At 56.5% G+C, this 23868-nt stretch overlaps 11 protein-coding genes across 11 annotated transcripts; 7 read left to right on the forward strand and 4 right to left on the reverse strand.

Annotated features, from left to right (window-relative positions):
- Positions 1-95: 95 nt before the first annotated feature.
- Positions 96-1506, forward strand: L226DRAFT_452747 (nicotinate-nucleotide diphosphorylase; the record flags this gene model as incomplete). Its single annotated transcript, XM_067675087.1, has 5 exons — positions 96-322; positions 512-652; positions 723-907; positions 1093-1353; positions 1418-1506. The coding sequence occupies 5 exons, from the start codon at positions 96-98 to the stop codon at positions 1504-1506; spliced, it is 903 nt and encodes a 300-aa protein (XP_067541273.1).
- On the reverse strand, positions 1494-3257 carry L226DRAFT_498349 (amidohydrolase 2). Its single transcript, XM_067677660.1, has 4 exons — positions 2810-3257; positions 2672-2736; positions 2189-2609; positions 1494-2134 (listed from the first exon to the last, which is right to left on the reverse strand). Exons 1-4 carry the CDS (start codon positions 2996-2998, stop codon positions 1628-1630), a joined length of 1182 nt encoding a protein of 393 aa, XP_067541274.1. The 5' UTR covers positions 2999-3257; the 3' UTR covers positions 1494-1627.
- L226DRAFT_529165 (uncharacterized protein) lies at positions 3249-5537 on the forward strand. Its single transcript, XM_067679544.1, has 7 exons — positions 3249-3710; positions 3788-4078; positions 4132-4569; positions 4634-4650; positions 4709-4895; positions 4956-5042; positions 5107-5537. Exons 1-7 carry the CDS (start codon positions 3648-3650, stop codon positions 5293-5295), a joined length of 1272 nt encoding a protein of 423 aa, XP_067541275.1. The 5' UTR covers positions 3249-3647; the 3' UTR covers positions 5296-5537.
- Positions 5538-5556: 19 nt separating this feature from the next.
- L226DRAFT_117986 (MFS general substrate transporter) lies at positions 5557-7997 on the reverse strand. The gene is made up of 15 exons (XM_067672181.1): positions 7781-7997; positions 7697-7709; positions 7540-7619; positions 7436-7484; positions 7291-7369; positions 7206-7233; positions 7079-7152; positions 6954-7022; positions 6866-6898; positions 6770-6811; positions 6604-6706; positions 6410-6535; positions 6255-6348; positions 5738-6198; positions 5557-5716 (listed from the first exon to the last, which is right to left on the reverse strand). Exons 1-15 carry the CDS (start codon positions 7895-7897, stop codon positions 5639-5641), a joined length of 1446 nt encoding a protein of 481 aa, XP_067541276.1. The 5' UTR covers positions 7898-7997; the 3' UTR covers positions 5557-5638.
- A 1044-nt stretch (positions 7998-9041) lies between these two features.
- On the forward strand, positions 9042-9567 carry L226DRAFT_529167 (uncharacterized protein). The gene is made up of 2 exons (XM_067679545.1): positions 9042-9221; positions 9278-9567. Exons 1-2 carry the CDS (start codon positions 9094-9096, stop codon positions 9411-9413), a joined length of 264 nt encoding a protein of 87 aa, XP_067541277.1. The 5' UTR covers positions 9042-9093; the 3' UTR covers positions 9414-9567.
- A 1440-nt stretch (positions 9568-11007) lies between these two features.
- On the forward strand, positions 11008-13149 carry L226DRAFT_565553 (uncharacterized protein; the record flags this gene model as incomplete). Its single annotated transcript, XM_067683812.1, has 4 exons — positions 11008-11365; positions 11424-11541; positions 11599-12278; positions 12335-13149. 4 exons carry the CDS (start codon positions 11008-11010, stop codon positions 13147-13149), a joined length of 1971 nt encoding a protein of 656 aa, XP_067541278.1.
- A 421-nt stretch (positions 13150-13570) lies between these two features.
- L226DRAFT_118076 (ChaC-like protein) lies at positions 13571-15471 on the forward strand. Its single transcript, XM_067672182.1, has 12 exons — positions 13571-13878; positions 13936-13960; positions 14017-14087; positions 14152-14211; positions 14266-14296; positions 14358-14411; positions 14467-14480; positions 14529-14606; positions 14672-14705; positions 14765-14835; positions 14894-14971; positions 15041-15471. Exons 1-12 carry the CDS (start codon positions 13828-13830, stop codon positions 15104-15106), a joined length of 633 nt encoding a protein of 210 aa, XP_067541279.1. The 5' UTR covers positions 13571-13827; the 3' UTR covers positions 15107-15471.
- On the forward strand, positions 15265-18813 carry L226DRAFT_498358 (exocyst complex component Sec10). Its single transcript, XM_067677661.1, has 12 exons — positions 15265-15455; positions 15513-15588; positions 15646-15809; positions 15866-16144; positions 16207-16305; positions 16358-16476; positions 16525-16699; positions 16752-17117; positions 17170-17543; positions 17594-17829; positions 17890-18100; positions 18154-18813. Exons 1-12 carry the CDS (start codon positions 15390-15392, stop codon positions 18653-18655), a joined length of 2667 nt encoding a protein of 888 aa, XP_067541280.1. The 5' UTR covers positions 15265-15389; the 3' UTR covers positions 18656-18813.
- L226DRAFT_498361 (ClpP/crotonase) lies at positions 18674-20172 on the reverse strand. Its single transcript, XM_067677662.1, has 7 exons — positions 19828-20172; positions 19732-19772; positions 19438-19667; positions 19205-19363; positions 19069-19149; positions 18950-19015; positions 18674-18893 (listed from the first exon to the last, which is right to left on the reverse strand). The coding sequence occupies exons 1-7, from the start codon at positions 20038-20040 to the stop codon at positions 18784-18786; spliced, it is 900 nt and encodes a 299-aa protein (XP_067541281.1). The 5' UTR covers positions 20041-20172; the 3' UTR covers positions 18674-18783.
- Positions 20173-21145: 973 nt separating this feature from the next.
- L226DRAFT_608064 (uncharacterized protein) lies at positions 21146-21896 on the forward strand. The gene is made up of 3 exons (XM_067685880.1): positions 21146-21242; positions 21332-21550; positions 21623-21896. Exons 1-3 carry the CDS (start codon positions 21191-21193, stop codon positions 21748-21750), a joined length of 399 nt encoding a protein of 132 aa, XP_067541282.1. The 5' UTR covers positions 21146-21190; the 3' UTR covers positions 21751-21896.
- A 291-nt stretch (positions 21897-22187) lies between these two features.
- On the reverse strand, positions 22188-23828 carry L226DRAFT_118231 (uncharacterized protein). Its single transcript, XM_067672183.1, has 4 exons — positions 23233-23828; positions 22987-23160; positions 22299-22925; positions 22188-22240 (listed from the first exon to the last, which is right to left on the reverse strand). The coding sequence occupies exons 1-3, from the start codon at positions 23688-23690 to the stop codon at positions 22337-22339; spliced, it is 1221 nt and encodes a 406-aa protein (XP_067541283.1). The 5' UTR covers positions 23691-23828; the 3' UTR covers positions 22188-22240; positions 22299-22336.
- Between the last annotated feature and the right edge of the window lie 40 nt (positions 23829-23868).

Raw genomic sequence — 23868 nt, forward strand, 5'->3', positions numbered from 1 at the left:
ACATTGCCTCGAATTCCTTGCCGTCTTACTGAGCTCTGCAACTATCGCTGAAATATTGCGCAGAGCTTACTGCCGCTTTCTCCTTGACTATCACCATGGCTGCCTCCCAGGACGAGGTCGATAACTTCGCGCATCTGCTGCCGCCGAGCTGGAAGACTCAGATCACCACATGGCTCCAGGAAGACACCCCTTCGTTCGATTACGGAGGCTTCGTCGTCGGCGAAGTGCAGCGTGAGGCGTTCTTGCTAGGGAAGGGCAAGCAGACTGCCGTCCTCGCGGGTGCGCCGTTCTTCGAGGAGGTCTTCACCCAGCTAGGCTGCGAGTAAGTCGTCTTCCATGCCTGTCGCAAGGTGTTTCTCCTCCGTGTTCTAGCCACCCCATTCAAACACCGCCCGCTTCCTCCGTACCTACTCATTCCCCGCCGACCGACCGCTTGGTGTCTGCCTTGGCGGTCCTCCAGACGTTGAGCGCGAGATGTGTACGCGATGAACTGACATGTGCTCCCCGGCAGGGTTGAATGGCACTTGAAGGAGGGCGCGACGTTCGAGCCCGTCAAGCACGTCGCGACCGTCCGCGGGAAGGCGCGGCACCTCCTCCTCGGCGAGCGTGTCGCGCTGAATCTCCTCGCACGCTGCAGCGGCATCGCGACACAGTACGTCTCCCCCCTCTCCCAGCTTCTCCCATAGAAGGCAAACATGACATGGACTCGCCCCTTTGCACAGATCGAAGAAGATCAAGGACCTCGCGAGAGAGAGCGGGTACAAGGGCATCGTCGCGGGCACGCGCAAGACGACGCCGGGCTTCAGGCTTGTGGAGAAGTACGGCATGCTCGTGGGCGGGATCGACCCGCACCGGCACGACCTGTCGAGCATGATCATGCTCAAGGATAACCACATATGGTCTTCGGGTGCGTCTCTTTAGCAATTGTATGAGGATTGTCGTGCTCATGCAACCTTGTTTTGTTACTTTTATCTGACCTGTGTCACGATGCACGCTGCCATGACCGGCACGATGGCTACTTGACTGTGTCTCGGCTCTTGGACGGGGACTTGCCCTGGGCATGCAACTGCTCATACACCCAATGTACTGCAGGTTCCATCACCAAGGCCGTCCAACAAGCTCGGAAGGTCGGAGGATTCAGTCTCCTGCTCGAGGTTGAGGTCGGCTCGGAAGAGGAGGCGGACGAGGCGATCGACGCAGGAGCGGACATCGTTATGCTGGACAACATGGAAGGCGCAGAGCTCGTAGGCGTTGCTAGTCGCCTCAAGGAGAAGTGGGCAGGGAAACGCAAGTTCCTGTTCGAGAGTAGCGGGAATGTCACCGAGGCCAACATCCATGAGCGAGCACTGAACGGTAAGTATCGAGTATCGCGCACATAGCCGGTTTATTGTGCAATGAGAACTAACGACCGTTCCAGCAATCGACATCATCAGCACCAGCGCCGTGCACCAGTCGGTGCAGCACATAGACTTCAGCTTGAAGATCCAGAAGCCGAAGGACCTGTAGGGGTATCGTCAGGGATACAAGGAGTAAGAAGTTGCACGCAAGCAATGTAGAACAGCACTGGATTTTGTACATTTTCACCATACCTACAATGTAGCCCTATCCGGCAGACAACCAAGTACTCTCAAGACCCCAGGCTGAAGAGCGTGAACGCGTTCCCTCCCCGCACCGCATCCTTGTCCGCCTCGTCCCACCCATACACCCCGTCGATCGCCTCCAGGTTCTCCACCACGCTCTTCCACTTCCCCGTCTCGCTCAGCGGCGGGAAGAACGGGTGGTCCGTCCCAAACATCATCCGCTTCGCGCCTGCCCTCCGCTTCTCCGTGCCGTCGGTGCCTTTTGCGCTCGACGCCGCCGCGGACGCGCCAGCACTGGCGTACTTCTCTGCCCGGCCGATCGCGTCGCTGACGAAGCCCAGCTCTTCGGAGCCGTATGCGACGGCGTCGAAGTAGAGCTTGCCGAGGTAGTAGCGGGCGTCGTGCTTGAGGCGCGAGGCGACGAGCGGGTCGTGCGTGATGCAGGATGCGAGGCGGGATGAGAGTTGGGGGAGGGCACCTCCGGAGTGGGCGAGTAGTACACGGAGGTTAGGGTAGCGGTCGAACACCCCAGAGAGGATTAACCGCGTCGTCGCCTGCGCGAGGTTAGACTATTTTTTTCAGAGGTTACATGGCGCACTGCTACTCACGATAGTCGTCTCGAATGGGAAACCGAGCGCGAGTGGAAGCACATGTCCGTTTTCCTTCTCGCCCCACGCGTTCTTGTCTACGCCGTAGTGCGGGTGCAGAAACACGACGAGGCCCGCCTTCTCGAGTGCGGCCCACACCGGCTCAAGCGCTTCGTCGTCCAGCCCCTTGCCGACACCGCGCGAGCCCATGATGATGCCCTTGAGGTGGGGGAGGGACGCGATCTGCTCGACGGTCGAGACGAGGGAGTCGGTAGTCGCCCCTGGGACCAGCGGAAGGAGGCCGAAACCGTACAGCCGCTTGAGGTTCTGCTGGGCAAGGGAGGGCCCAGTCGAGCAGTACGTCTCGAGGTCATTGTTGAGCTCGCCTGCGAGGGTGTGCGCGGTCTGGGCGGGGAGGAAGTCGAGCCATGGGTTCGCAGAACTGCCGCGTCGCAGGAGGGTCACTTCTTGCAAGTACGATGAGAGACGGGGTGTGGAACGCACCTCACTACGGACACGTCAATAGCATGGCGGTCCATGAACTTGAGCTTCTCGTCTCTGTCCCAGTACTACGCGCGGCGCGCGAGATCTGCTTCAGCGATGCTCAGGATGCCAGGAGAACGCGAGCGGCGCGGGAGGTACCTGTGATCCGATGGGGCGTCCGCTGCTGGGCTCATCGTCGAGGATGAGGAGACGTTCCTCTGGCTTGCCTGACTCTGGTGAGGTGCGCGTGAAGATACGCGGGACGGAGGTGCGGCTCCGGAGGAAGGCAGCGTAGCGCGGGAGGTAGACATGGGTGTGGATGTCGACGAGGAGGCGTTGGGCAGACATCGCGGGTTCGTGTGTCTTTTGTCGCGTCTGGTGCTCTGGTCGTGGAAGAGGATCTGCGCTGGGTTATCGGCGGGCGACGAGGGGGACGAGGAACGGGCCGCGGGAGGCGATAGGACGGCCGCCCGCGCGAGATGCTTCCGCGATGGTTGGCGCGGAGTGTCGCGACCACGTGGGCGTGCTCAATCTGTGGAGACGCGCTGCAGCGTCTTGGGCAGCAAGGGGGTTTGGCTCAGAAAGTCATCCCAGTCCCAGTCCCACTGCCCGTCCTCAATCGGATAGCGGATCCCTCGGCCACTCGCAGAGGACACTGATACCATCGCTCCTTCGTATGTGAACCCAGGGCATGGCCTGGGTCCAGAAGCACGTAATCAATAAACCCCAGCTGCCGACTCAGGCATCCTCAATCGGGAGAAGCTGGAAGGCAGGCCGGTGACTAGCACATGGCGGGACCCTCTGTAATTTACTGCAGTCTCCTCGGACGACGCTGGACCTGCCATTGGACACGCCGCACTCGCAGCCAATCCGCCCGTTTTGGCCCTTGCGTCTTCAGGTCACCCGCGACGTCCCGTCGGACGTCGCAATCAATCCTCGGTTGCCATATTGACGTCTTTGTGCAAGCACGCTCGCGCTGCTCTCTCTCCTGACCACCATGGCTGTCGCCGATGCTCCCAATGAGCCGCCTATATCCGAACTCCAGGTGTTACATGGCGAGGTATGTGCTCCCTTTGTGGTCAGTTTGGTGGTGTGGGCGCAGTACGGTGGCTAATCGGACGCTTTCGTGGCTACCAGCTTGCCGTATTGATGACAGGTGTGGGGAAGTTCCAGCATCAGCTTCGCCAAGTAACGCAAGCCGTCGACGAGCGCACGAGACTTCTTCAAATCAAGGTCGAGGAGCTCGAAGCTCAGAACCTCTCGCGTGCGTTGGAGATCCGCCAGCTCGAGCAGGAGAACGAGGAGTTGCATCAGGTTCTTGAGGCCAAGATTCCGGAGCTCGCCAACGTCATTCAAGAGCGAAACGATGCATTGATGGAGCTCCACAATGCGCGCAAGGTCATTGAGGACCTGCTGCGTCATCGGGAGGTGCGTGGTGTATGGTTACCCCTTCGTTCACCTGTACACATATATGTGTGAAGTGTTACTGTCAGGCCCACCTTGAGGATCCTCCTGAAGAAGCGACCCGAACAGCGCGGAAACAGGTAACTCTGGTTCCCGCGAAGAAGCTCCAGCATCCTACGCGCGAAAATCTTGTCGAGTCCGACGACGAATCGACAGTCCGACCCGCACGCTCCATTGCGAGCGTGAACACTGCACTCACAGTAGCCCGTGCTCCGCCAGCCGGGACAGATGGTGTCAGCAGGAAGACGAATCCCGCTCGTACTTCCTCCCAAGAGACTGATGCGTCAGCCTCTACCGCTGCCGACTCCCCGAGAACCCGAACAACCTCGACTAGCAAGAAACGCCTCTCCTGGTACCTTGAGTTCGATAAGCGTCCAGGGACGTCGTCGGACGTCTTCCACGGACCGATCCCTTTCGACATCTTGTCCGATAATCTCGTTCTTGAAGAGGATGTGGTAAGTCGATGTGCTGAGGTCAAGTCCATTGCGTCCAGGACACTCACCGACACTCCGTTCATAGGTCAACTCGATCTGTAGGTGCGTGGTGTGAGTACCAGTTCAGGGGACGCTAGTCACTGAGACGCGATCTGGGCAGCTTGGAGTATGAAGCAGGGTACGACATCCGTATCCACACCGACGCCGACCTTGCATTCGTATATAGGCCCGTGGTCCTGGAAGGCCTGACTGCCACCTACCTGATCGGCTGGGGTGATCCGAGCACGATGCGCCGCTGGTTGAAGGATGTTGGAGAAGTCAACCTGTTTTTCTACCCGCCCATTGATGTGAGTGTAAACGTAAACGCAAGCACCTCCGTCCTGGGACGCTGATGACCGCCTTTACAGACCTCTAGAGCTGGATGGTTCTTCCTTGGGAAGCACAAGTTGACCTACGCGCCGATAGAATCAGTGTGGAGCAAGCTCCCGCGGGAGGTGAGTGAGGACGATTCTTGTCAAGCACACATCGGCTAAGATTGCGTCGCGGTCGATGGCATAGGACAAGGAGAGACTCTTCGTTGAGCTCAAAGACAGGAACCCAGACATGAACGTGTCGCAGTTCAGGAGGGACGTCAGGGAGGGCAGACTGGTGCAGTATTGTATCCAGCTCGAAAACGTCGGGAAAGTCGAGTCGCTCGACTTCCTGCGGGAATATGGGCTCCTCCCCGGCGATGGGCGGATCGCGTAACCTGGGCCCTGTAGGCCCCGAGGCAGAGAGGAGGGGTCTGACTCGGTGTGTCTTGATATGGTATGATCTCATTCGAGTATAGCGGGGCCGCTGCGGTGGTGCTCGACGTCCCATTGATTGATTTTGTTGTTTTCTTGTTGTACGGATTGCATACCTCCACGACGTGTACGATATATTGACGTTGACGTTGAGTAACACGGACGTCTAGACGTCCGCATGGCGAACACGATGAGATCGAGCGTACACACAACGCGCAGTTCTATCGCGGTGACCCAAGAAATAGTACAGAAAGTACATCCCAGAATGTCTGCGAGCACATATGGATCTGCGATCGACGGTGGCATTAGGAACGTCGACTCGCCACGCTCTTCTCATCTTCCCCTCCACTCGACCTTCTCTCGTCCGCTTCCTCCTTCTCCGGCTCCGCAGCTTCCTCCTGCGCTTCCCTTGTCCGTTTCTCCCTCCTCTCCATATACCACACAAACCACGTCACAAGCAGCGTCGCGATGGCCGTCCCAACCATCGCCCACAGGCCCTTCGTGAACCGCGGCGCGTCCGTCGCAGGGTAGAACACAAGCGGCCACCACGCGTTCACGACGTTGTTCCACATGTTCATCGACGCGAGCACGACCGCGCGCTCGGCGTGGTCGTCCGCGCAGATCTGGTTCGCCCACGCGAACGTCGTCGCCTGCCCCGCGTAGCTCGCGCCCGCGAGGTACCACGCGAAGAAGCGCGCCCCGAGCGGGGTCGAGGGCGCGAGCAGGATCGCGCTCGCGATGATAACGCATATGGACATGTAGACGAGCACGGGCCACCGGGCGCGTGAGCGCGTCGCGTCGGTCCACGTCGCGCAGACGAGCGTGGAGGCGATGGCGAATGCGGTGACGCCGGAGGGGTAGTTATCTACGTGGGGAACGAAGAGTCAGCACGAGGATGGTGGTTCCGAAGGATGGACATACCAATCTGAGGGACTGTGAAGCCTCCAATTGCTTTCAGCCATTGGCCCATCAGGTTGTTCGAACCGAAGCTCTCTGTCTCGCCCGAAACTGCGAACTGTATCGGGTAGAACAACGTGGGTTGGCGGATGATATGCTTGCAATGATGAACGACGTACCAGCAGACTGCATCCGTACCACCGCCAGTTGCCGACGACGCGCTTGATGAGGCTCCAGGACAGATGCCCGTGGGTGATGTCCTTGTTTTTGTCAGTTTCAAGACGTTCGCATGATATTAGACGTTCCTGGAGGACAAGTGAGCATCACATAGGTATTGTGTATCGTACGCTGGCAACAAGTTCTGTATGCTCACCTCATCAGACAGGTAGAATGCCTTCGTCGTGGTAGGAACGTCTGGGAACATCAGAAACCCGTACAGCGCGATGGGCATTGTAATGATGCCATCTATAATGAATCTGAAGACGAAGGTGCGATGAGCATCCGAGGATACAGCCCAAAAGGTAACGTGTTACACTTACAGCCAGCGCCATCCACTGCGTCCAGAGGTTCCATTCAGATTACTGGGCAGCCGAAGGTGTCAGCTCAATTTCCGGATGGACCCATTACAAACGTACGTGTACACAGCAGCCTGCAATAGGCCCGAAAATCTGAGAAAGCAGGGTCAGATCATTACTCCTGGTACGCAAAACTAGCTAGACTCACAGCGTGCCAGCCAGGCCAGAGGACGTGAATATACCCGACCTCTTCCCGAGCTCTCCAGGCTTGTACCATCTGAGGACACAGACGTCAAAACAGGTTACAAGAAAGTGAACGGTGACGTAACGTACGACCCGAGTATATAGTGTGTCCCAACAAACGTCGATGATTCAGCTATGCCTTGGAAGAACCGGATGGCATATATCTATCAGTGTCACGATCAGTCAACCTGTCTGTGGATTAGCAACGCGTGCTGACCTGCTGTACGGTCTTCGCGGCACTTGTACTAGCACAAGACAGAAGTCAATCACGCCGGCTTGCAATTGACAGATTGGCGTCGTACCAGAACGTCAGCACACCCCAGACAATCTGCATCGCAGGGAACCATATCCGGGGCCGCACGACTTGCAGCATGAGGTTGTCTGTCCATGCAACGCGAGTTCTGGTCAGGTACCATTCTGGATGTATGGAGAAGGAGTCATACTCACTTGGAATCATGCCCACGATATATCCGCAGGTGAAAATGGTGTTAATTTGCTGTTCGGACGGTTTCCATCAATCATATTCGAGGCCAGCTTGAAGAGGCACTAACATTAAAATCCGTTCCGTGCATGTTGAGCTCTTCTTTCATGCCGGAGACGTACGCATTTGATACATTGCTGCGGTCAAGGTCTACCGGGGGGACAAGGGGGACACAAACACGTTAATATCCCTGGCCTCGAACGGACAGAGTACCGCTCTGGACGCACAATTGGAAAAATACTGGCCACGCGAGGGGCGCAATATGTCAGATGGCAGTTCAGTCAGATGGAGAGCAATCTGGACACACGCACCATGAGACAACAATACGACAAGATGAACCAATCTATCTTCAGCAGCAGCCTCCGTTCCGTCTTCGACTCCGGGATCTCGCCCCACACGAAGTGCCGGATCTTCCTCAGGACAGCCATGGTGTATGCTCCTTCCTGCGCTGTGACGTCGTGAGCGCGAGGGCGCAAAGACTCGAGCGCAGAAGCAAAGGGGGTTGATATGACTCGCGCAGTCGTTCCGGAGAGTTTCTCGCGCGTTCCTCGAGGGTCGTACGATGATTAGCGCACTATTATCGATGTGGTCGCCGGAAGAGGGAGAAGTCGTTCTATGCAAGGGTGGACATGAGAGTCGTGAACGTCGAGCGTCGTACGAGGGCGTTAGGGTACAGTCAGTGGGACTCCGGTCACAGAGTGGCCACAGGTGGAATCGGCTGTCGGAGGAGCCGACACGACGCCGACAAACTCGGAGAACTTGCTTCCACTTCGCGATCACGTGAAATTCGCAAGCGCGTCCTGCGGACCAAGCTTGAAGGTACGCTGCGGCTTAGTAGAGCCTCCTCTAAGTGCGGCATTGCAGGAAGTGCATCCGGTTGGAGTCTAGCTTGCGTGCTAGACCGATGAAACGTCCGAAGTTGAACGCGCTCTGGCACTGAGACGGTGAGACCGACTCCGAGTCAGTACCTCTTCTCTCCGATCCGGACGTAAGTAATGTCAATAGCAACCGCCAGACGAACTCTTGCCACCTAGTCAGCAGTAGTCCAACCAATCCAACAAGCGGCTATGTTCATCAACATCCCAGGCGAGGACTATTGAAATGCAAGGAAGGGGAAACCCCGGCAACCGGAGAGCAAGTCCCCACAGATCAAGTAGTGAAGTGAACGACCGATCCAAGAGAGAGACGTCATGGCAATTTACAACAAGCGATTATTTGACTGGGGAAGGAACAAGCGGCTCGGTGCCGTCGTATCGCCCCGGGCCGCCTTGATACGGCAGTCTGCAGGTCGAAGAGCGCCGACAGTAAAGACCCGTCCGCGTCAGCAGTCCAGGTCTTGATACACATGGACGTCAAGAAGGGTGGCCATGCCTTGTATGCGCAGAAGGTACAAGGTTCTGTCACATACAATGCCCGTGAGCTGCAGGGGTGTCCTCGGAGCACCCTCTCGTACGTACATCTGCCACCACCAACTTAACCAGGTACATCCTGGCAGCGACTTCTTCCCTCCTCGACGATGATGTGTTCGGCATGCCCGGCATGTCAGAATGCAGCACACTCCTTCTAACTGCCGATCAGCGCTCGAGTAGGAAGCCTACATCCACACACACGCCGGACCTTGTCTATGTCAGGTATCTGTAGGACGCCGGCGAACAAGGATCGCGTCTGCCTGGCGTCTGCATTGTCGCCTGGGCTTAGGGCCAGCGTACGTTGTACGTACAATGGTACATATTCGTGCGTACTCGTCGTTCTCTGTTGGTGGCGTCATATCACCAGCTGTCGGGCACGAAGTGGGGACATATACTCACCGCCAAGGCCCCCGTCAAGGGTGTTTGGACCCATTGCACTATTCCGCAACGTGGTGCAAAAAGGGACGCAGTACTTACCCGGAGGCAATACCTACGGGCTGATCTAATACCGCAGTACTTTGTCGCAGTAAACTGAGTATTTCGCCGCAGCCAACACAGACGGTCAGGTCAGGCCATCAGGCCATCGCATGACAGACGTTCCTTCTGACTTCATGCACAGGTTCGTGACCGTAGTCGATCCTAGAGCATCGCATGAAGTCATCAGGCGAAAAGACGCAGCTGTAGCATGTCTCCGATCCAGCAAATACATACGACCCTAGTAGGCCTGTTATCTCCGCAACTGGAAATCCTTGTTGAGCGGCGCAACTTTTGGTCTGTCGAACCCAGCGTGATTGTGCTTTGTCTTGCTCATTCAGTCGGCCTCCGAATATCCGGACGCAGTCGTCTAGAGTCGTCTGCACACACTCGAGATTGACCTTGCCGCCACCAGCCTGAGCATCAACTGACTTGATCGATATCCGAATATTCGAACCTAGATTACAGATGCTGTCACCGGAGAGAAGGCTGAAAGTAGGGCTGGGCGGTTCGGTAGCATCGGCCGCGGGGGTGGGAAGGGTGACTCCTGTGACCCACTTTGCCCGATATCGTCGGGCGCTGGATTCCGTGCCCTGCATGGCTGACAGAAAAGTGCTGAGCAACGCTTGTTTTGCAGTTGCAGTCGTGCGATCTTGAGATGCCGAGAGAGCCGTGTACTGGCAGTTGGGATGGGAAGATGGGCCAGAAGCTTGCTTAGCCCCGAGGTATCTCACCTATGATGACACGCGCTGAGCGCATGCAACCTCACATGACGGCGGTGGCCCGAGGTAGAGGATACTGTACGCTGCGAATGATATGGGTTATCTGAAAGAGTGTATTAGCATGGATGTAACTTGGACGATAGGGCTCAGGGGACCGGGGGCGCTGTTAGTGCACCGACGACAGGAGCGATGCGGCGCTGCGCGATGACCTAGCCAAAGCCTCGGATGAAGAGAATTCCAGGGTGCGCCTGGGTACGATAGTGATTTGCTCGCGGTCCGCCTGGACCGACCAAACTGCTGGGATGGGGTCAGAGATGATGAGACGAGACGGCAGAGACCAGCGTCCGTTCTAGGTTTGAACTTTCCGTTGACGAGTAGGAGGTAGCAACGGCATCTGGACGGTCGAAAGCGAAAGCCGGGCCAGGTCGGCCAGCTCAGTGCAGACGCAGGCCAAGGAGGCGCATCAATATTTGGGCATCCGGCATCGGACGGCGGGAAAATTGCATAATTGCCGAGTTGACTGAGTCAGTGACGTAGAGCCGCGGGACTCAAATTCAGTCTCCAGCTGCAGTGAGTGCTCCTCGGAAATGGAGAACATACACCGTACGAGGACGACGTCGGCTCCGGGTAGAGCACAGCTGCAGCGGGAGGGTGCAGCACAAGAGCCCGCGCGGAGGGGGAGGAGGGAGGTCGGGCGGAACTGCTTATTGAAGGCGTGTTTAGTCATCGAGATCTCGATGAGGACATACGGAACGGACTGGAGGACGTTGGTAGCCCAAAGTCCGAGTCCCGAAGCTGTTCGCCTTACCCAACGCGTTCTCGAGCCTTCGGCCATCCGAGTTCTGCCGCCCGCCCCTCCGATCTTCGTAATTTGCCATATAACCTGCCCACTATCCTGACATGTGCGCTTTACGCCCCTACCCCCCCGCCGCCATGCGTCTCCTTCGCGTCCACTCTGTCGCTCTCCTCATCCCTGCATTGGCGGCTGCTCTTGCCGCCGCCTCCGCTGTTCCCTGCTTGGACTCTCGATCACTTGACTGTGCACCCGCGTATTCCGAGCCACTTCTCGTAACCAGGGATGGCGATCACGGACATGGCGGACATGGACATCACGCAGCCCCTCTCACCGAACTCAACGAGACCGAAGTGACAATGTACCACGCGCCCACGGCACCTTCGTATTACTGGATCGACATCATGGAGTCTCACGGCGATGAGAAGCGGTATCCGGGCTTAATGGGCTTGCATGCCCTCTTTATGTCCTTGGCATTCTTCGGTGCGCTGCCAATAGGTGCGTGGGCTTTTCTTCCCGAACGTTTCTCCACCACTAATATTTCCGGTCCCGCAAGGCATTGCCCTCCGCTCCGTGAAGCACGCTTGGCATGGCGTGACCGTCCTCTTTTTCTACGGCTTCATCGTGCTCGGATTGTCAACAAGCGCACTTTACCGCAAGTTGACGCCCAACATGTCCGTACTTTTCGGCGTTCTGCTGCCGCCACAAAATTACTGACGATGCCGTCACAGGTACGAAGGCAGCAAGCACGGCCCGCAGGGTTACTTCTTCCTCGCGTGTGCCGTGGCGCTCTCCACTTTGGACGTGCTATCGCTTGTTATGCGACTCGTCTCTTACGTCCGCTCCATTCGCAGCGGCGAGGAGCGCTTCGCCTTCAAGACTGTGTGGAACTATGTCGTGCTCGACAAGGACGACCATCTCTCCGGCATTTCCGCCGAATACACCAACTTGGTCGAGGAGCCCGAGGAGCTTGAAGAGGCTGTGTTGAAGGCGAAGGACGTCGAAGAGGAGGAGTCCGAGCCTTCAGAACCCTTGCACGCGAGACGCGCCCGGTTCGTGGAACCCATTCAAACCGACCTTGACATGCACGACACCGTGGATTGGGCCCACAACGTTGGCAGGCACGCCCGTAACCCATCCTACCCACATTCAGCTGCATCGGAGCGTACGCTCTTTGGCGGTCCGCACTCGCCTCGTCGTTCCGACGATTCTCTGCATGAGTCTGGACACGTCTACCCATGGCAAGGGAAGGACAAGCGTGCCGTTCTTCGGTTTGTGGGGCGCGCGGCGTTCGCCACAGCGGAGCGCTCGCTCGTTTTCGCAGGACTCATGCAAGTCATCACCGGAATCGTGGTTTATACCGGAGGATGCCGCGGGAACTACGTCAACGGCTGCTTGGCTCATCTGATCAGTAAGTCTTTACAATTAGCTTTAAAGTCGGTGTATGCTAATTCACGTCTACGTCAGAGGGCGGCATCTTTTGGTGCTACGGTCTTGTAACGTTCGCCCGGTTCCTGGGATCCTTCTCCGAACTTGGCTGGGCTTGGAACCGTGCCCCTCGCCATCATGGCGTCTACCCTACGGCCGAGTTTGTGGAGTCCACCGTTATCTTCCTCTACGGCGTTACCAACACCTGGATGGAGCGTTTCGGCGCACACCGCGGCGATCCATACACCACCAAGCAGATGCAGCACATCAGTATCGCTGTCATGTTCTGGTTCGCTGGCCTCGTTGGCATGGGCATCGAGTCGAAGCGCATCAGGCGTTGGCTCGCGGCCGGTGCAACGACTGCCGTGCCTGCTGCTGATCGTTCGCAAGAGGCGGTCGCGGAACCCCCCAGCTACGTTGCGAGCTTCAACCCCTTCCCCGCCCTTTGCATCGGCATCACCGGCGCTGCTATGAGCGCGCACTTCCAGACGTACCTTTTCCAGGTGCAGATCCATATGATCTGGGGCTACTTGCTCTCTGGCTTCGCCGTCATGCGCTGCTTGACGTACTTCTTCCTCTGGCTTGGTCCCCCTCGCTCGATCCTCCCCTCTCGCCCTCCGACTGAAGCGCTTGCCTCTTTCCTTCTCGCTTGCGGTGGCCTAGAGTTTATGTTCTCCACGGAGGAGCTCACGATTGCCGCGATGCGTCAGGGCCACGACGATGTCATGATGTTCCTCAACGTCGGTGTCGCTATCACTTGCCTCGCCTTCTGCTGGACCTTGTTCGTCGTCAGCTTCAAGGGCTGGCTGAAGAGTCACACGCAGGGCGCAATGCAGTTCCACAGCTCAGCATAAAACGCACATTGGCACAGATACCCCGCGTCTACACCTATCCAGCATCACATCAACTATGAGACATGCATACCCTAATGCCCTTGTCTCGTCGCGCTCTAGTGCATGCAGGTGGCATGATTCCCGGTCTTCGGCTCTCCCCGGGTCGTCGTACGTCCATGGCACATTACTCCCTCTCGCCCCCTACACACTAGTCTGCGCGCAGTGTTCCTGCTCGCGCCATATATCTTTCCCGCACGAGTAGCGACCTTCCCTGCCTTCACTTCTACGACCTACGTAGAAGTACCTGCGCCGCCCACTGTATATCACCATCGCCCCGCTTAGTTTATGTCACGACCCGCTACGCTTGTTGTTGTTACGCGCGCGCCACCTCCCATGTCTCCGTAATGCAGAAGTACTCAGTAAACTACTGTTGTAATAGAAGTGTTGCGGCACCACCCCCCTTACTCAGCCCATACGCATCTCACCAACGTTGTTGGCATGATTACGAAGGTATCTGTTCTCCGTTCGGACCCGTCCATTGTGTCTGCCCTACCGGGCTTCCTTATGTCGTCATTTTGCGCGATATAAGAATGGCGGGCGTCCATATAGGGAGGTTTTGTCACATCCGCTGCGCCCTTCACTTTGCACAGAACCACCATCTTGTCCTGCGAGGAGCGGTCGGATAACTTTTTCTTGGCTATGTCTGAGAGACCCTATGTTGTTTTTGGCTATGGATCGCTTATCTGGAAGGTGGGTGTGGGCTCCATGAGATGCAGAGATAGAATCTTACCCGAATGTGCTTCGCAGCCACCGCCGCATGTCATTGCTCAAAGTAACCACACTCGATCGTTCCTGGCATCGTACTCCTCTGACGTTCGGAACCTGCAGCTCCCGGATATCTCAAGGGCTACGTGCGTCGGTTCGCACAGAAGTCGCATGACCATCGAGGTACTCCCGAGGTTAGACACGCTTTGAGTATACGTCCGTCCCGACCCGCCATGGCTGATGTCATCGAGTTCGTAGAACCCAGGCAGAGTCGTTACCCTGATCCACAAGGAGGATTGGGACCACTTTTCTGGCGCAGTATGTGTGCGGTTGTGTTTTCCGGAATTATCGCTGACCGCGCGCAACTTGCAGGACCCGTTTCCTCACGACGACGTTGTGTGGGGTATGTCCCACATTAGCCGTTGACCTGCGGCGATGTCCACTCATTGGCCATTCCCTTGCAGGGATTGCGTATACCATAGATCCCGCGTACGAGTGTGAGGTTCGAGACTACTTAGGTACGTCCAGGTGTACCCGCTTGGAATATATACTGCTGCTTGAACCTACCTCAAGATTATCGAGAGAAGGCAAGTTTTTCGTCTTCACTTTGACAGACAGATACTGAGGTACCACAGGATGGGTACACCCTAGAAGAGATCGACATCCACGGCCTCGTCGATGGGCGCGAACAAGTTGTCGTCCCCAAGGCATATGTGAGCTTCCTTAACCTGTAACCTCCGAGTCTTCCGACCCCTGCTCAACGGAAAAAAAACATTAGTGCTATGTTGGGCGGCCCGACAACCCGTCTTTCCGTAAGCTCATCCGGCCATGAAAAGGCTACAACTCTATTGACATATCAACACATCTGCAGTGGGCTCTGAGCCACTAGACCAGCTTGCCGAGCGAATATGGCACTCGGTAGGCCCATCGGGCCCGAACAAGGTAAGTCTGAGCGGGTCCTCGTATACCCTTCTGGTTTGTTGACCGTACTTCGCCGCAGGAGTATCTATACCACCTCGCAGTGTCCGTAAAAAGGCTTGCACCCGAATCTCACGACTCGCATTTGTTCGCCTTGGAGGTACGTAGCTGGTCGCCTTATGAATTGGGCTTGCAGTGTCTATGTTGCTAACTAATATACGTACGACAGACTCGCTGCAGGGAGCTAGACCAGAAGGCAAGAGGTAGTAGTAGTAATAGTAGCAGCGAATTGTGAGGGACCACATGTAACACAATGTGTTAATCACGCCCCTGTGTGCCGCTGTCCAGTGAAGAGACTCGGACTTACAGAGGGAGTGAGTACATACTGTATATAAGCGCTTATATGGGGCGCAGCGTCGCCCTAGCGTCGCGTCGGGAGCGCGATCGCGCCTTGCCTCCGTTGTCAGTCCGAGCTTGTTGCCTTCTCTCATACTCAGATTATATCTACGGCTTCTGTTCACGACCTCCCCTCGCGACGACCATACGAAGCTGTGTGACTTGTTCGGCCCCCTACCACGATGAGTGTGCCGCCGCGAGCACTGGAGCCGTCCGTGCGAGACCACCTACGTCTCGAGGCGTTCGAGGTACTGGAAACCGCCCTTCTACACGTGGGACGGTTCATGAGACAAATGTGTCTGTAGGGAAAGTTCGACGTCAAGGACTTTGTCGGAGCCATCTCAGAGAAGCTCATCGCGCAATCGAAGGCGGACACCGGACGTGCGTAGCTCCTCGCGGCGTAGGAGCAGCCTGAAGTCCTGACTAAACGGTTCGCAGCATTTGATCCCAAGCCTTTTATCCGTACCTTCGAGGCTGCAGTGGACAAACTCATTGCTGTCCGGAAAGATGTCCAGGCCAAGACCGAGCAGATGGAGAAGAGCGTACGGGTGGCGGAGCGGGACTACTCGAAGAAGATGTCAGAGCTGAACAGAGGATTTGAGGTGCGTTATGCTGCGCGTTCGTTGTCTATATGCAAAGCTCAGACATCGGACGAAAGGCAGTCGGACAGTCCTTCTCGGGCATGGAGACGAAGATGAACGAGGTTGGGCGGACGGCTATCCGTATAGGAGAACAGATGGAGTCCGTTCACCAGCAGCGACAACGCGCACAGGCTGCGTACGATCTCATTGATTACTACAACCAATTCGCGAAGGATGATACGACACGACTGGATGCGCTAAAGAAGGAGGGGAAGGAGGGGAGGCGCAAGGTCGCTGTCCTGCTTCGGCGGCTTGCTACGGTGGCGAAGGAAGTCGACCTGCCTCACTCTGACAAGGTAAGTTGACACGTCCATTAGCCTCCTTATCCATAAGTAGTGCTCATTCCAACACCCGGAAGACGCGAGAGAACATTGACCGGTACTGCGAGAAGTTGGAGAAGGACATGCTGCACCTGTTCGACCGCGCGTATCGGCGAGGAGATCCCAAGATGATGCATGTATGCACTGTCCATATCTCGCACAGCGGATCTCCACTCATAATTTTCCCAGCATTGTGCGCAAACACTGCTTGACTTCAATGGCGGGGCTTCGTGCGTGCAAGTCTACGTGAACCAGCATGACTTCTTCATCAATCGTGTGCGTGCGGACACCAATATCGATGATCACCTGTAGGTACGACCCTTGTTGAAATGGATCAGAGTCTCATCCTCTTATAGATGGGGTGCTCTTCCGGATCCTGATGCCCCGCCGCCCGTGTCGGAGACAGGGCTGCAAGAACTATTCCAGGAGATTCGGACAACCGTTGGGCAGGAGGCGCAAATTGTTCAGGCAGTTTTCCCCAATCCGGCCTATGTCATGCAAGTGTTCCTCCAACGAGTGTTCGCGCAGTCGGTGAGACAATTACGCTACGTTTCAGCTAACAGTAGCTGAGTATGAGGGCTAGATACAACAACATCTTGAACAACTGGTTGCGAGGACAACAGGCATGCCCGACCTAGCCTTCCTCCGTATATTGCAACTCGTGCACCAGCAGACTTCCGTGCTAGTGGAGGACCTCAAGGCATATGAGCTTCCTTCCGTCATTCCCAGGTCGCCCATCGACTCGAGCGAATTCAACCGCACTTTGAAGGGTATGCCTGCGTCCAACGCATCGAACACGGCCACAGCTGCGACAATCAGCACAATGCTCGAGACCGCTATGGAGGAGCTCTTCGTGCCGTACACGGAAGGTCAGCGCTACCTGGAGAAAGAGAGCCGGAGCTTGGGCGAGATGTACGCAAGCTATCTCGCCAAGTTCACTCGCTATCATGTAAGTTCGTCCTTGTCAATAGTGAAGCTGGCTGAACCTTCCCTGCCTGTAGGAACGGACGGATACCAAAGGGAAATCTTCCATGTTCGGCCGCATGGTGGACCAACTGAGCGCAGCGGCGGCCACATCGCCTTCTGGGTCCTCCTCAACGTCCGCCCAAGCTGCTGCTGCTCTTATGCGTTTCGGTAAGCTGAGTGCCTCCACGGATCGAAACTCTTCAGAGAAGCCTGGAGAAGATCCCATTCGTGATGAGGACGGCGTTCTGAGCGTCGAAATCGCCGAGACGATGCTGAAATGGCACGCGGAAGCTATTGGTCGCTGCGTGGAGCTGGGCTCGGCCAACGACGTGCCGAAACACACGTTCGCACTGCTACGAGTATTGTCCGCCGCCATTGGAAACTCGTATATTGAGACCGCTATCGAGACGTGCGTGAATGTTGCCTCCGCTTCCAGTATCTGCTGACTATCAAGAGAAGTGCCCAAGCTCGGCTGGAGGTCGCTGATACGAAGACAGAACCCAGCATGCAGCCGCTGATTGTCCTGCGGGAGGTCGACCTCATCTGTCACTTGTGGCAACGCTACGTTACAATGGCTCTACTGCCGCTTGCAAGCAGTTCGGTCACCGTGCGACGCGAGATGGTCGTGTTCAATAACCAGGCCGTCAGTAGAATCGAAGGTGGCGCAAACCAACTAACGCAGAAGCTTACCGATTGTACGCACTTGACTTACATTGTGATGCGCTATGGCGACGATGCTGATGCGTGCACAATAGCTATTGTTGCCTGGCTCTCGACGCAGCTCGGGAAGCAGAAGCGGACCGACTTTAAACCACGCAATGACGACCTCTCCTTTGCTCGGGTGAACACTGATCCCTGTATCGCATGTTGCGATATACTGGAGAAAGTGCGCGATGCGGCTAAGGCCACGCTCAGTGGCAAAAACCTCGAGGTCTTCCTGACGGAGGTCGGAGTAGCATTCCATGGGTGAGTTCTACACGTCCTTACCGGTGTACCGGACATACTAACCGTTGCGCTAGTCTGTTGCTCGAGCACCTCAAGAAGTTCCCCGTCAGTGCAACGGGTGGTTTGATGCTCGCAAAGGACTTAAAGTCGTACCAAGACGTCATTGACTCGTTCTCTATCCCGTCTCTACACGAACGCTTCGAGTTCATCCGCCAGCTCGGCAACGTCTTTCTCGTCAAGCCCGACATTCTCAAATCGTACATCACAGAGGGTTACCTCGGGCGTATCGACTCAAACCTCCTGCGGCCATACCTCGCCCAGCGCTCTGATTGGGGCCAGGCAGAGAAGGGCTTTAACGATACGACGGACGGCGCCGTTGCGGACGGCAAGGCGATGCGCGACCGGTTCGGCATGGGCAGGTTGAGCATGATCATGAAGGACCTCGAGCCGCTCCGCGAGCAAATCAGCATGCCGAGCATGCCTACTAGTATGCCTGGGATGAGCAACTTCGGCAACATTGCGTCGTCCTTTGCGAACGCGCGACCACCGAGGTTCAGCAGTAGCGGGGCGACCTGAATGCACAATCATACCGGAAACTAGGGACTATGTTTTATTAACTTATACCATTCCGCCCGTTGAATATGTAGATGCACTGGATGTAATAGTACAGTTGCCGTGTGTCCGTGTATATGAGTATTCCAAGTTCATTCCCCCTTGAAGATGGGTGCCCGTTTCTCCTTGAACGCTTGCAGTGCCTCTAGACGGTCCTTCGAGTGCAAGAGTGGCTCGTAGGAAGCCCTCTCAAAGTCGAGACCTATGAACGACGTCCTCAGCATGAATGCTACGATCTCGGATGACGTTTGCACTCACCGGATTCAAGCCCGACGTCAGGTACACGGGAAATAGCCTGCTTCGCTGCGCGGAGAGCGAGGGGAGCTATAGAGTCCATGAATGAAAGCTTTAAGCGTATATGAAGGCTAAGAACGGACCATTCGCGCTAATCTCCTGCGCCAAATCTAACGCTTTGTCGTACGCGGTGCTCTCGGGAGCAGAGACGTAGTCGACGACACCTGAGAGGACCGTATGAATGAGCTGGCGAAGAACGCGACAAGAGTACAGGCGTACCATAATCCAGTGCTTCCTGCGCGTTCAGGGCCCTCGCCGTGAAGATGAGGTTCTTTGCCTTCGCAATACCCAACAGTCGCGTAAGCCGCTGCGTTCCGCCTGCGCCTGGAATGATGCCCAATCTCGTCTCCGGCAAACCAATCTTCGTCACCGAATGACCTGAATGCGCGTACATTCAGCACTCATCCTCTTCATCCCGTCATGCCATCACCGCGAGCATACAAGGTACTCACCTGCAACGCGCAAATCACATGCTAACCCCATCTCAAGCCCTCCACCGAGCGCGGGACCGTCAATGGCCGCAATAGTAGGCACAGGCAGGTTCTCGAGCGTTCCGAGAGCACGGCGGAGGTCAATGAGGAACTTGTCGACCTGCGCCTTCGTCATTGTCGCGCGTTCAATGAGGTCCGCTCCCGCGCAAAACGAGCCAACAGTCGATGATCGAATAATGAGTACCCGCGTGCTTGAAGCGAGAATGCGCGACGTCAAGAACGACGGAAGACGAAGAAGACTGGGGGGGAGCTCACCTCTTGTCAAACTGTACGGTGTCCAGACATTCTTGGAGCTCCTATAGTGCACAATATAAGCGCAGAATTCGCGCATCTCAACAGCTGGAAGAAGACCTTCAGAAGTCGCAGCGAGATCGCGTTCTTTGCCTTCGGACGGTTGAGCAGAAGTGATGTGATGCCAGGACGGTCTGAGACTGGTTCAAGGTACGCTTCTGCGGAGGTCGGGGTTGTAGAATGCGTCGTCTGTATCCATCGTCGGCCCACGCATGCAACGCGTACATTGCGGAGAGCAGAGGAAGTATGGACGCGAGATACGATGAGCAACATTGTTACGCATGCAGCAGGAGGGAGTGTTGGTTTAGGCGCCGATCAGCCACCCCCGCATTGCGGGGTTGTCCGTCAAGCGCGGGCTAGGAATTCCTCTCGACCAACGACCCCCACTGAGACATGGAGACATGCCTCACTACGAGTGTCATTCTCAAAGAAATTCCCCTCAGCCAGAGCATTGGACACTCGGACGCGGCTGGCAGCACGTTTCTCGCGAGAAATGTCTATCCGAGTCGTCTGGGCTGCTGCAGAACCCCGTCCAGCCGTCAGCAACGGCGTACTCTGGCGGCAGTAAGTACATGCAAGCGAAATCATGCTTCCGTGCCTCACGTTCGGTTCAAGTGATTCCGTGAGCTCTGGCGGGGTCTTCCTCTGGCGCTCCGTCAATGACTGCGGCACGGTCACCTCAACTTCTGTGTTCTGCATTCCGACACCACCCCTGCAGTGGATAAAGATTCAGTGCCTTGGCCCATAGTCAAGTCAGTATCAGTGGCTATCTTGCATCTCCACCAACCAGAGCCCAGAGTCAAGTTGTGGCATCCCCTGCCTATCCAGAAGGATATCTCCTGCTACTGCTGTGAGTAGAAAGAAAGACCCTTCTCGAAGCAGCAGGGTGCCATTGTCCCTGGATACCCAGTGGCATCCTTCCAAGGCTAGAACATGTCAGGAAAGTGGGAACACCGCTGCATGGGAGCAGCCTGCCCACAAGCCTGGCTGGAGTTTTATACCTCCTGAAATTGGGTAAAAATACCTCCAGGGCCATACTTCTCCTCGGAATCAGTGCTGCGGATGTCTAGACACTGATTGATGGATATCGGGAGAATGCAAGGGGCTGGAAGTGAAACACTTCTTTATTGACTCATTTTCTCATGGTCACTATTCCAGGCTATTGGTCTCCCTCAGGACAGCATAGTTTGATCGGCCGTAGGCTGCTGAGTTGCGGCATTGGCTTCTCTTTATTATGTGTATGACGTGAAGGGTCTCACAATTGCAGAGAACCCCCAGAGAATACGGCAAGTGCCTGAACGGATCTACATGGACCCTCTGAGTCAGGCTGAGGCGATACAAATGCATAAAAATGTGCCCCTCACCCTCGCTTGCAGACCAGCACACCCTCGAAATATCCTAAGCACCACTCACACCTACTATTATGGCTAAAACCCGGAATGTCATGCCTCAAAAGGGCAGGAAACTGAGAGAAGGTGTGCACAATTGCCATTTCAGGATCTCTTCTTGTTGCTCGCACAGCCACACAGTACTAGAGTTTGCTGACTCCTGACCACTGTGGCAGAGCTCTACCATGGGGGCCGTGTACCCAGCTTCATGGAGAAGGTGAAGGTGTACAAGGAGATACACATCAATGTGACAGGGATAGCCTGGTATGATTTGAAGACACACTTGAACTGGACGTATGGGAGGGAAAAGGCACTCGGGATTACAAAGGATCATGCCGGCCACAGCCAGCCTGAGGTGGAGCAGGCCCAAGATACACAAGTTCGAGTCATCTATGGTAAGTTCCTTTCTGGTACTTCGGAGCCCACCGACATGGAACCGTGATACTGATCATACCTGTACAATGTAGAGGCCATTGCCATCAAGATGGCGCCCCTCCCAGACCCCCCTTTGTCTGTGCTTGCTGCATGGGCAGCGCAGCTCCAGGTTCCCTATCCACTCGTCTGCGAGATCGCCGCTACCATTGCCGGATTCTGATGGCATACTACCGGATATGGATGCGAGCCCTATTGTACGCTTTGGGAGTCGGCGATTTGATGCACATGTGACATATATACGAGTTCATGCACAACTGTGTGATGCCAATGCGAACACACAAGTGACAAGATCAAACTGTGTGAGTGGCCCAAATAACTCTGTACGACGAGGGTCTGGAACAGTACCGGTACAGGACGATACCTACATGTACTTTCTGAACGCACATCAGAGGACTGACTATAGGACGCGGGGATGTATGGTGTTACAAACATATGAGGGACACACAACGTAAACCAAGCAAAAGTCGAACCAAAGAAGCGGACGGGTCGTGAATGCTCAGCGGCCACCGGAAGCAACGCCTGTAAGGGACGATGAACCGACGGTCGCCGTAGACGGGCAGGGTGAAAGCATACAAGAGGGGGAGGGGCGTAGATGCTCGTCTGATAGATAGGGAAGTGTTCGTACGGATACCACAGGGTATATCTCAAACAGAACGCGCTAGATGTCAGCCAATGATCGCGCGAACGCACGCAGACATGAAGACTCACCGAACGAATGAACATATGTATAGGACAATGGTCATCGTTCAACGCGCCTCGCCGTAGTACGCATCCTCACCGGGCTGCGCATAGCGCTGGGCCGGCGGAGCCCTGGGCGAGTTGCTCGGGTCGGCGTACGGGTGTGTAGGCGAGTGCGAGGGCTGCTGGTAGTACGCGTCCTGCTGCTGGACGCCGGCGGGGGCGGCGCCGTATCCGCCCTCGTACCCAGCGTACTGCGCGGGGTTGTAGGCCATGTTCGACGGGTCATATGCCATACCGGGCGGGTAGTCGATGCCGTTGTTGAAGTTGAACTGCATCGGCTGCGGCTGCGAGTACTGGTCCATGGACGGGAGACCGTAGTGCATCGCGCGGTCGGGGTATGCGTCGGTCGCGGCGTGCGCAAGCGGCGCGTCGTTGGAGGTGTCGGCGTTGTCGTAGCCCCCGGTGAAGCTCGTCGGGCTCGCGGAGCGGTTGACCGCCGGACTGGGGTACTTTTCGAAGTACGCCATGTCCTCCTCGTCCTGCAGCCGCGCGGCGCGACGCTTCGCGAGGACGATAGCGGTTATGATGCCACCGATAACGACAACGCCAACGACGGTGAACACGCCGGCGACGGCGCCCTTGTTGTCGAAGAAGCTAGATCGGGCCATAGTTAGGTTCCCCATACAGAACATCATGAGTGATTGATAGAACTCACCTATTCGAGGATGACGACGCCGCCGCCGCGGCAGTCGGGCCCGCAGAGGAGGTGAGCCAGCCATATGTTGTTGTGTCGGGTCCAGTTGCCGCGTGAGTCGTCGGGGCAGCGACAGCGGTAGTGCCGGTGTTCTCAACCAGAGTGACACCGGTAGTCGAGGAAGAGGACGACGAGCTGGAAGCGAAGAGAACGTCCGCTGATCAGGCCACAGATACGAAGAGCACGATAGTAGGCAAATGGACTTACGAGGTAGAAGTGGTCGAAGAAGTAGTCACAGAGGAAGACGAAGCCGAAGAAGAAGACGAAGAGGTCGAAGAGGTGGAGGTGGATGAGGATGTGGTTGCGCTGCTCGACGACGAGGAGGTGCTCGAAGACGTAGTAGCGGGGTCCTTGCTGGATGAGGACGTGGTCACAGGCGCAGTGCTAGACGGGGAGACAGGCACGCTTGACGAGTGCGAGTGACTGGTTGATCCTTGCGACGAGCTGGTCGAGCCGTCGCTCGTGCTGGTGCTCGTCGTGGACGGCGCAGAGTCGCTGGTGGTAGACGGGCTAGGACCGGCACCGTCGCCGCCGTCGGGAAGCCCAGGGACGTCCGACAGGAAGCCGGTCGTGGTCTGTGCATTTGCGAAAAGGAATGACTGGGTTGAAAGGAGCGCGAGAGAAATGAGCGTGAGGGCGCGCGCGGGCGAGGCCAGGCAGCGCATGGTGGAGATGAGGAGCGGCGGGGAGGCCTACGACGGCGTGGGCAGCGTCGGGCGCAGCGGCGGGGCAGACGAGGACAGTGAGGAGAGGTGAAGAAACAACAGAACGCGACTCGCAGGCAACCGGATGTCGCGGCGGCGCACAGGCGGCTGGCAACTCCGCCGGCCGGCCGCTTCTTCC

The sequence above is a fragment of the Lentinus tigrinus genome, assembly GCF_003813185.1.
Source record: "Lentinus tigrinus ALCF2SS1-7 unplaced genomic scaffold L226scaffold_2, whole genome shotgun sequence".
NCBI lineage: Eukaryota > Fungi > Basidiomycota > Agaricomycetes > Polyporales > Polyporaceae > Lentinus > Lentinus tigrinus.